The sequence below is a fragment of the Rosa rugosa genome, chromosome 4, assembly GCF_958449725.1.
Source record: "Rosa rugosa chromosome 4, drRosRugo1.1, whole genome shotgun sequence".
In the NCBI taxonomy this organism is placed as follows: Eukaryota; Viridiplantae; Streptophyta; class Magnoliopsida; order Rosales; family Rosaceae; genus Rosa; species Rosa rugosa.
In genome coordinates this window covers 5,839,302-5,849,892 of record NC_084823.1, presented here as the reverse complement: position 1 = coordinate 5,849,892, position 10,591 = coordinate 5,839,302, and the positions used below count along the sequence as shown (strand labels likewise).

The 10,591-nt window shown below is 38.2% G+C and overlaps 1 protein-coding gene across 1 annotated transcript; it reads left to right on the top strand.

Moving 5' to 3' along the window:
* Nucleotides 1-2,921: 2,921 nt before the first annotated feature.
* Nucleotides 2,922-9,624, top strand: LOC133744117 (serine/threonine-protein kinase SAPK2-like). The gene is made up of 9 exons (XM_062172253.1): nt 2,922-3,041; nt 3,162-3,236; nt 8,196-8,297; nt 8,454-8,507; nt 8,614-8,706; nt 8,777-8,863; nt 8,965-9,069; nt 9,161-9,259; nt 9,391-9,624. Exons 1-9 carry the CDS (start codon nt 2,922-2,924, stop codon nt 9,622-9,624), a joined length of 969 nt encoding a protein of 322 aa, XP_062028237.1.
* Nucleotides 9,625-10,591: the final 967 nt, after the last annotated feature.

Genomic DNA, 10,591 nt, shown 5'->3' with positions numbered 1-10,591 from the left:
ATGTTGTTGATAGCAGTATAAGACTCCACGTATCACATTGATAGTTTTTTGAGTTTGGGTATCTAATTGGCATTGGCACCAAAATTGAGGAATTGATTGTGAATTTAACTCTATTCAAAATAACCATAAAAACTAATTAGCAAAGAAGTAACTAGTAGTTTAGTATAAGTTTATGTTTGAAACAAATTTTTAGTAGGAAAAAAGCTTAAATATTTCATATGGGTTTAATAGTTTCCAAAAGAAAACGCAATTCAAGTTTAATCTAAAGTCATCCAAAGTGTTGATTATTCTGAGTTGTTATTGGTTAATATATTAATATATGTGAGATAAATATGGTATATATTAAGAATCTATGAATAAAATAACTAAATAAGGAAGATATTGAAAAAAAAATAGACGGTCTGCAGATCCCAACATAGGTCCGCTACTGAAAGTTGCTGACTAATGCTGGCAGACCCATCATAATGGAAATCGTAGATCAACTCCTATCCACCCAAAATTCTCCACTACTGAAGAACAGTGAAGAAATCGACCTAATGAAACTGGGCCAACATTGCAAATCAGCACTATTAGGTGATGTGGTCGCCGTTGTTCTTAACGAAGACGAACCAAGGCTCGCTGCCGCCGTACGAATGGTGGGAACCTAACCCTAGGTTTCGTGAGGGGCTCTCAGAGTGAGAGTTTAGATTACAACTAGCTAATTTCTCTCGTATGATGTCGCGGGTTTATTTGCTTGCTAAGCTTTATATTATCATTGTAAATTTACATATTTCATAAGCTGGTTTTCTCATAATGATGGCGATGCTTTCATCAGGCTCATCTTCTATAACCACGGTTACTCTGAAGTTGGATCAATAAAGGAATAAAAGAATGTGAAAATTAGTAACGGTTAAGTTATAGGTTCATAAACTATAATGGACATAAGAAGTTGTCTGTATCTTCACATAATTTTCATAAGTTAATAACAATAAGGGCATGATATTAGGAGTGTTATATTGTAGTATTCAGTGAAAGATTGCAGGTTTCTTTCAAAACAAACATATATAGATTATAAACGCATGATTTTTCACTTTCATATTCTAAACAATTCCAAAGAATTCATCTTGTTCGTGCATTTTAATATGAAAGTATTACAATAAAAACAAAAAACCAACGCATGAGAAACCAGAAGAAACTTATATAAAGAAAAAAAAGGAATCGAAAATCAAATACCTAGATTCATGATCTTCTTCCTTAGATGGAAAGTTCTTCAGTTTTTCATCCCTCTCTTTCTGGCCAAGTAGCGCAAAGAAGAAGAACAATCGTCCCTGTCTTTGTCCCTCTCTATCACTCAGCGCAAGTGAAGGAAAAGTGGAAAATAAACGGAGTGTAGCGGAGCAAAAAAAAAGAAAAAAAACTGATGGAATCGCTCAACTCCCACTGTCGTTCGGTGGAGCAAAAAAGAGAAAACAACCTGAAACATTTTAGTAACACAGAAGACGGACACCTGTCAGAAGTAATTAGATAAAATTCTAAAGAATACAGGGGCAAATGGTCTCGTCACTATTAAATGAATAGTACTAAACCTCACTTTACTTTAGTGAAATTTCAAAGAATGGAGGGACAAAATGATCCGTCACTATACCAAACCCATTTTACTCTATATATAAATAGTGTTTGAACTCATTATAGAGAAATCCTTTAATTCAATGGTCTTGGATTTAGAAGCACTAGGTCCAAATCTCATCTTTGTCTTTTTTTTTCTTTCTTAAAAATTAAAGTAGCTAAAAAGTAAAATAATTTAATATATTGTTGGGTTGAAAGTAAAATAATTTAATATGTTGTAGTAAGGAGTTGGCTTCTGAAAGTCAAGGACCAGTTTTTTATTTATTTATTTTTTTTGTTTTTTGTTTTTTGATGAAATAAATAGAACTTGAATTAAGATCAAGAATATGTAGAAGGAATATAAGAACACACTACACACAACCAACGATTTCAGCTAGGATAAAAGTAGATACTCACTAATACTAATTAAGTGGGTTGCGTGCAACAAGCCAACAATTGCAAACAGATATGAGATATATGTAAACCAATTCGAAGAAATGAAAAAATATCTTTACTTTTCTTTTAAACCTAGAGTTGGACTAAAACGAATCCCGTCCGAGTGTCCGACATGAAAATAATCACCCAGCTTCAAGTATCGAATTCAAACATAATAAAGAAAAAGCCAGCATCCAATACGAAATGGCAGCCCTGTAAAATCGTTAATATTAAAGCTGTAGGATCATGGCCCCCACAGCATCCACTAGCATTTCCGACTTCGATCATCATCACCATCATTAATATCACCAACTCTCTCAACCAGCAGTCGACTCAATGCTAATAATAGCATCAAACCAGCTAGGATATTTTCTATTTTTGGTCCTAATTATAATATTAAACGAGGTAGGATATATTTCTGGGAATATTTCTTTTCTATTCCTTTTCTATTTTTGGTACTACTACGTACTCATAGCATCGAGCGAGCTTAGATATTTTCCTTCTATTTTTGGTGGGTACGAGGGGGCTAAAAGCGGGGCATGCTGGAATAATAAGAGATGCATTACCTCCATAATATTTGTCGCATGCATCAGAGCTACTCAATATTTCAATTTTCTGTGGCTCTTATTAATCGTTTCGAGTACATATTAAGATGAGTTTCTGGCTTTCTGCACATTTACTCTGCAGTCAAATTACAGTGTGGCCCTGTGTCTCAGATCCAAAACCTGCCCACAGACCTTCTTCCACTTGTCCTAATTTCATAAACCTCTCAAAGGGTTAGACCATTCATGCAAGTTGGTGTTTCGTGATTCTCAACCTAAAAAAAAAACAGTTGGGAGGATCCTGAGGAATAGAGTTGATCAGTGAGTTGTTGTACGTTGTGCTTTGGAATTTAGAGATCTATGGAGAAGTATGAGATTGTGAAAGATATTGGGTCCGGGACTTCTGGGGTAGCAAGGTTGGTAAGAGATAAATGTACCGGAGAGCACTTTGCTGTTAAGTTCATCCAGAGAAGCAACAAGGTCTGCTTCTTCGATCTTCATCTTCTTCATCTCGATCTTAATTCTTTTTTCTTTTTTCTTTTTCTTTTTCTTTTTCTGTTTTGAATTTTTCAGGTTATTCCCATTTCTGTGGTGTTGCAGATCAATGAAAATGTACAAGGGGAAATCATGAACCACAGATCCTTGAAGCATCCCAATGTTGTTCAATTCAAAGAGGTTAGCAATTAGTAATGAATTATGTGAATATATCTCTATATGTTCATCCCCTCCAATCACGACAGTGACTTATTATGATTTTTTCTTTTCAAAAAACAAAAAAGAAGGAGAAAAAAAAAGTATGAATTTGCCTTTGTTACACATTTTTTTGTTTTTGGCTTTAACATATTACTTATACTGACGCCATGTTCTCTATCAATTTTGTATAACCATTGCATAGGTTTCTATTTGTGTTTCTTGGGTCTGATCAATACTTTCGATCTAAGTCATCACTACTAAAAAGGTCACAGCTCAATATTGGACGCTATTGGCTCTGTAAGCGGGACCGTGGTTCTTTCAAATCGGATCCGAGACAAGCAATTCTCTTGAACCCAAACCACCAAATATATGGGTAGCACGCAAAGACGATCCACAACAAGTATAGAATCAAGGGGAACAACAAAATTGAATTAGATAACTATTTTTGAGATAAAAATCCTTGGTTCACAGCCAAATAATTGTACAAAGAAGACTAATATATTTAGACAATGGTAGTTCAGAATAGTCTATGCTAACAAAATCGACTTGCCCCGTAGGCAATTTATTCTACCTGACTCTAAACGCCGAGCATGCTATTGTGATACGATAAATCCAGATACTTCTACAAAGGCTTCTACTAGCATAGACATTATTCTAACTAGAACAAAAATTACGCAATGACAACCTCCTTCCCTTCTAGGGGGTGAAGCTGCCCACCTCAGATGGAGTAGTAAACTCCGGTAAGCCATTTACCATTTTCTTCACTTTATTTGGAGTCTTGACCCACTTCATTGGTGACGTCTTGACAGCCTTGACTACCTTGGACTTGTTCTTTGCACCTCTTGGCTTCCCCTATTTCCTTGGACTTGTTCTTTGCACCTCTTGGCTTCCCCTATTTCTTCAGAGCATCTTGTAGAGTCTGCACAATTGACAGACCCATAGACACAACTTTAAGGTTAGTCCTGCCCACAGCAAGACTAAGCCTAGGCTTCTTGGGCGACACACCAACCATATCAGACCGTTTCCTGCGATCTACACAACCTTGGAGCCACTGCCCTGTTCCTCACCACTAACTTGCGCAGCCTTGTTGGCTGCCTCAACAACCCCAACTTGCTCACTTGTGCCATCACCACTGCTACCACCACTATCCAGCATCTCCTTGGCCCTGTTCACTTGCTCACCATCAGTAACAGCTTCCACCTCCTGCTCGCTACCAGCTACAATAACCCCGGTCTGCACCGTCCTGATATGAAGAGCCTGACGTCAGTGGCAGAGGCAGGAGTGTATATAAATGGGAGCAAAAAAATTTCTTTCTTTCTGCCTCTCCTCTACTCAGCAGAGCTTCAGGCCGCTTTTGAACATGCAGACTACCGAAACCGGCCTAAAGCCAAACCCGAACCCGAACCCTAATGAAATAAATCAATTTTCTCCACTTGGTCGGTGTCGTTAGAAGCGTGGCTGATGTGGGGGAGATCAAGACCCGTTAGGGGAAGAAGGCGCTGTGCACTGAGGAATTGAGGGAGTGTCGAACCGAGGGAAGAGGAAGAAGATGAAGAAGAATCTGAAGAAAAAGGGAGAGAAAAAAAAAACTGAAGAAGAATGAGATAGAGAGGAGAACAAGAGTTGAGAAAGATTGATAAAAAAAAAAAAAAAAAACCACAGAGAGAGTAAAGATGATGATGGGGAGATGATCGATCTCTAGTTTTTGGAGGAGAAGCAGAGTTGGGGTTGACCGGCTGAGGAAGAAGAAGAAGAACTGAAGAAGAGAGCAGAAGAAGAGAGAAGGAAATGAATCGTTTTGCTGAGGTAGAGGAATAATGGAATATTTATATTGCCACTTGGAGAAGTAGTGGAGTACCCAAGTTATTATTAATATGTATTAACATGATCAGTGAAGCATGGGGGCAAAAAGATGATTAATGAACAAAATATATGATTTCACTGGGGGCCACTGCCCCCACTCGGTCTGAATTGGCTCCGCCCCTGCCTGACGTGCCCTAGGTTTAGGCACCGATTATGATGCAAATCTGGCCAGTCTCCGTGGCCTCTCCAGTGGGTGCTTGGGCTCCAAAGACTAAGGCCGACCCAGCAGAAATATTGCGTTCAACCCTGGCCAAGGCGCGCTCTAGACTGCGCCATGCAGTTGAGGTTTCCGCTCTTAAGGGCTCTACAAACGACGGTCCTATGCATGGCAGCCCGACATGGGTTACCGAAAAAGAACTCGAGATCAGTGTCCAGGCCATCCTCCACCGTGAAACACCACCGAAAGACCATCGGCTGCATCTGATCGATCTCAACCCATATTCAAATCCGGCTGCCTCAAACTCCACTAAATCTTTCTGGATATAGCGCCCTAAAGCACTGCCAACCCGACGAAGGCAACGATCAGTGTGAAAAGCCGGAGGTATTCCTCTGACCTTGATCCAAAATGCTAGCGAAGACAACAACACCCCACTGATTCTCCCAACTCTATAATATGGAGCCAAAACTACCAGAGCCAGATCAAAGCCCCAAGGATCGCCGGCAGGATGCGATTCCGATTAGAATGGTCCATCAGAGTAAACAGAAAGAAAATGAAAAAAAATTATTTTAATGAAGTTATAATAAGTAGTGGTAAATTTCTTGTTATGAATATTTGGTCTAATGACATAAGTCTTTATTTTGTGAGTAGAAAGTATTGAGTCAGATTTATGGACGAGTGGTCGTTGATAACTTGTTTAAGAGTATCGTTAGCAATGCTAGCTATTTTTCAGTCAAACTTTAGCCAAAATAGCTAAACAGCTACTTTGGCTAGCCACTTTTAAAATACCTAGCTTCCGTATTAGTTCTCTCTGTTTTAACTAGTTTTGAATTTACATTTTTTTTAATGAAAAAAAAATAGTTTAAATATATATATAATTTAAATAGAAATTTTTTTAAAGGAATGTTTTAAATTAACAAAAATAATAGAGAGTCTCATCTCGCTCTCTATATTTTGGGAGCAACATAGCTACAAGTTAAAGTAGAAAGCCACTTAAGAGCTTGGTGCAATTACTTAGAGCAAATCCAACAGCTTCCCCATATTTTGATTTTTCTCTATTTTAGGAAAAAATGAGTCTCTTTTGCTCCAACAAACTCCCTATAACTATCCCCATTTTAGAGATAGTGAGGAAAGAGAAATCAAAATTCCCTAAATTTACAACAATCTCTAAAATTTTAAGGAAGAATTATGAAGATTTTAGAGATTGCTATAAAATATAGAATTTGTTGGAGTTGGAGAAGAAAAATTATGGAAAGCTTTGACTTTGACTTCCTTATAATACAAAAATTATAAAGAAACTGTTGGAGTTGCTCTTAAATTTATAAAAAGTAAAGTTTAATCGATAAGAGGATGCGTGAGACCCCTTCTCGCATACCTAGCGCCGACAACGGCGCTTCACAGCCATAGAAGCCCTTGAGGCTTTCTCAACACCGAGCGCTCAAGCGCTTATTTCCAGTGTAGTCCACCGTGACCTCGACAAGGTGCAGCACCCTGCCCTCAACCCCTCAATCCCAAATCCGATCAGATGGATTTGCTTTTGCTCTCCTGGACCAAGCGATTGGTGATCGATGCTTAGGCCGGCGAATCTGCTCTTGGACTTCGATACAGCTTTGGGATCCGGGCACTATGTGGTGGTTTCGATGCTTCTCTGTAGATCTTAGATCTGACATTGATGATGCTGACCGGGATATTCTGGTTTTCCTCGACCTTGGAGGTTGGCGGCGGGATGCTGGCTGCGGTAGTGCGCGGTGGTGTAGTCGCTGCCCGGACTTGGCTGTGAAGGATGGCTGTGAGGTGGAGAGGCGACGCAACAAGTGCTGGGCTTTGGGTGCCCATAGAGGTTGAGAGGCCCACGGTAATGGGTGTGGACTCTTGGGTGCAGTCATGGGCCCATTCTTTTTTCTCAAGCTATTGGGTTTGGGACCCGGGTGGACTGGATGAGGGTATGGGCTTCCTAGACTTCTGGAGGCCTCACCTAAAGTCCAGTATTTTAAATAAGGAGAATGTTGTTATCCTGCGCTCGATTGTTTTCGCAGATAAGCCAAGTTTTCCATTAGTTTTTAGTTTACTTTTCTTTCCATGCAGATTGATGGAGAAAATTCTCAATGACTTCAAGGAGTCTTTCTTGGGCTACTATACTGTAAGCACCTCAATTGCGAGCATTGGCGAGCAGCATAGCCGGTTTTTAATGGATGAGGATAATCTACATCATTTTGTAGTTGCTTTGTTTTCTTATTTCCAAAAAGTGAGCTTCAACTTTGTAATCGAACAACCATTCCAACGAAATATGGTCTGTTCTGCCTTAGATTTTCAATATAACCTTAGTAGGTCAATTTATGCTTCATTGAATGTTCAGGATGCCCCTATAAATGATTGTAACCATTGTTGAGAATCAATTTAAGTTTTATTTTATTCAAAAAAAAAAAAATATAAAAAGTTAAACATGCTTTCCAAAATAACTGAGGAGTCAAGTTAAAAAGTCTGCTAAAAATGTTATATCATAAAAATTAAATTGTTTGAATAATGTTTAATTTCTATTATTCACCAGTTGTGGAACCCCAGCATGGTTGTAGATACTAGCTTCCTTCTGCCACAGTGAAGTATTTTTTTTTTCATAAGAATTGCCACCAGGCATAAGCTTAACTATAGCTAGCTTTGTCAATTAAGTGCATGTAAGGCCAGCAAAGCTTAACCGTTGCAATGGTAGCATGGCCATTGGCCAGTTTTCAATTTGTAGCTAGGACCAAAGCTTTGTGGCCATTATGCCAAAGCTTAAAGGTATTAATATTTTTCGATATGTTAATTTTTTTTTAAATATTTTTTCAAAATGTTATTTTGCTTCCTCTACTATCTCTTATGAAGTGGACATAGTTATAATTTTATATATTATGTTTAGAATTATTTGAGTCTCTTTCATGCAGGTCCTACTGACACCAACTCATCTAGCCATTGTGATGGAGTATGCTGCTGGAGGAGAACTCTATGAGAGAATATACAAAGCCGGTAGATTTAGTGAGAATGAGGTAAAGTAATTTTGGAGGAGAGGGTTGAGTTGGGATATGAGATCTTTTAAGGTTATCAGAAAATGAAATACTTCAATTTTTTTGTATTGTCACATTTACTTTCAGTTGAAGTATGCACTAAGTCATAACATAACTAATTACAATCATTTGAATCAGGCGAGGTTTTTCTTCCAGCAATTGATATCAGGAGTTGGTTACTGCCATAAAATGGTATGTAAAATTTGTCAAAGTTCAGATGAAGTGGTGTACCACTATTTTGTTCTCCTATTATCTTTGATAGTATTATTTGTAGTAAGGAATAATTTATTTACCGCAGAAAGTATGTCATAGAGATCTTAAGCTTGAAAATGCACTCTTAGATGACAGCACAGCACCTCGGGTGAAAATATGCGATTTTGGATCCTCAAAGGTATTTTTTTTAAATGCATTTAGTGATTGGTAAATGAGACATTGAATAATATTTTACTTTCTTTGTGAAGTCACTACATTCTCGGCAAAAATCTACTGCGGGAACTCCGGCTTATATTGCACCTGAGGTCCTATCTGAAAAACAATATGATGGAGAGGTTAGTCCAAATTGTTACTGTGCCTTCTCATTATATTTCATCAGCACTATAATCTGCAACTGTGGGCGTTAAGCATCTTTTCTAATCTTAAGACAGTATAGATTGCAGATGTTTGGTCTTGTGGAGTCTCCCTATATGTCATGATTGTTGGAGCATATCCCTTTGAAGATCCTAAGGACCCCACGAACCTTAGAAAAACAATTCTGGTGAGTGGCAAAATTTACAACCTTTAAAATCCTCCACCCTCTCCTCTCTCTCCCGAGTTAGAGTGAACATGTCATATATGTCTTTTGACAGCGGACCCTTACTGTATGCTACTCAAGCCCTGATAATGTACGAGTTTCAGTGGAATGTAGAGACTTGCTCGCTAAGATATTTGTGGCAAACCCAGAAAAGGTAACAAAGCTTTCATCTTGGTGCTGAGCATTTACTTGAGCTGCTTGATAAATTAAACACATGTTTGACGTTTGGTGGTGAAACTTGCTTGCTTAGCTTTCTCATTGCGATCTCTGCTCATCGCTTTGCAGAGAATTACAGTTTCAGAAATTAAGAACCAGTGTTGGTTCTTGAAGAATTTACCTATGGAAATGTGTGAAGGAGGAAGTTGGGAAAGCAATGATGTAAACCATCCATCCCAAAGCATTGAAGAAGTCCAGTCTATAATACAAGAGGCAAGAAAACCTTTAAAGGTCCCAACTGTCAGTAGGCATCTCATTGGAAGCAGCATGGCTATTGATGATGCTGAATTAAACAAGTGGTGATTTTGTATGCTCAAATGTGAGCAGTTAGAGTGTACATATGACACAAACCATACTTATCCCTGTGAAATTGGTCTTATGCATGGCTTGCTAGCTCTCACCGGCCATTTTGTTTTGCTGTATTGATAAGGTTTTGTTATTGTAAAAGTCAAGTTTTATCTTTTCCTTTGATGAAACAATTTCTTGCTATTCAAATCTAAAACCATCAGCAGATAAGGTTGAGTGAATGGTTTATTGATCGCATCCTCTAAATTGTGCTATAGATACCATTCAGACGCAGGTAATGTTTTCATATACTGAGTTCAGGATCGGCCATACGTTTTAGGGTGCCTTGGGCAGAAATACTGATTTGCAACTAATTTTTACAAGCTTAATTGGTACTATGAAGAACAAAGATGTAAATGCATGGTTAATTGTATAATTTAGTAATACACACCAAATGTTATTCTTTTTTTTTTTTTGAAAGGCCAATGTTATTCTTATTCAGATTGAAAAGTGAAAAAGAACACTGATTGTGAAGCTAAACCATTATTGACATGCGTATTAATTTTATAAAGCTAAATCATTCTGCTCACTTTGCTCGTGTTTGGCCTTGAGCTTAAATTTAGGCTGTCTGGCCCTATTTTGTGGTGGGTCTTCAAGGAGGTGTGTTGCCATCCTCACTTATCGCTTTGTGATTTGGGCGGCCTTGGCCTAAGAGTTGGACCTTTTTGGGCATTTAGGGTCGTTATATGGTCTCTAAGTGCCAATTTATTCAGATCATGACTTCTGTGAAAGTTGATAACTATCCTGCATGAGATTGGTGTATTTCAAGCGGCTTATGGATAAGGAGTTTCTCATGTTTGTTTGCTAGGAAATAATGTTCTATTGGTACCACAATTGCATGTAGACTAATGGAAGGCTAGTCAAATTATGATCCCTCCATTGGTACCAATATCAATCCCTGAGTCTCAAGTTGGTGCTTCATGAT

Coding starts and splice junctions, on each gene's coding strand:
- LOC133744117 (XM_062172253.1), top strand. CDS start 2,922: ATGGAGAAGTATGAGATTGTGAAAGATATTGGGTCCGGGACTTCTGGG. Junction 3,237..8,195: donor ATGTTGTTCAATTCAAAGAG/GTTAGCAATTAG, acceptor TCTTTCATGCAG/GTCCTACTGACACCAACTCA. Junction 9,260..9,390: donor TTGTGGCAAACCCAGAAAAG/GTAACAAAGCTT, acceptor ATCGCTTTGCAG/AGAATTACAGTTTCAGAAAT.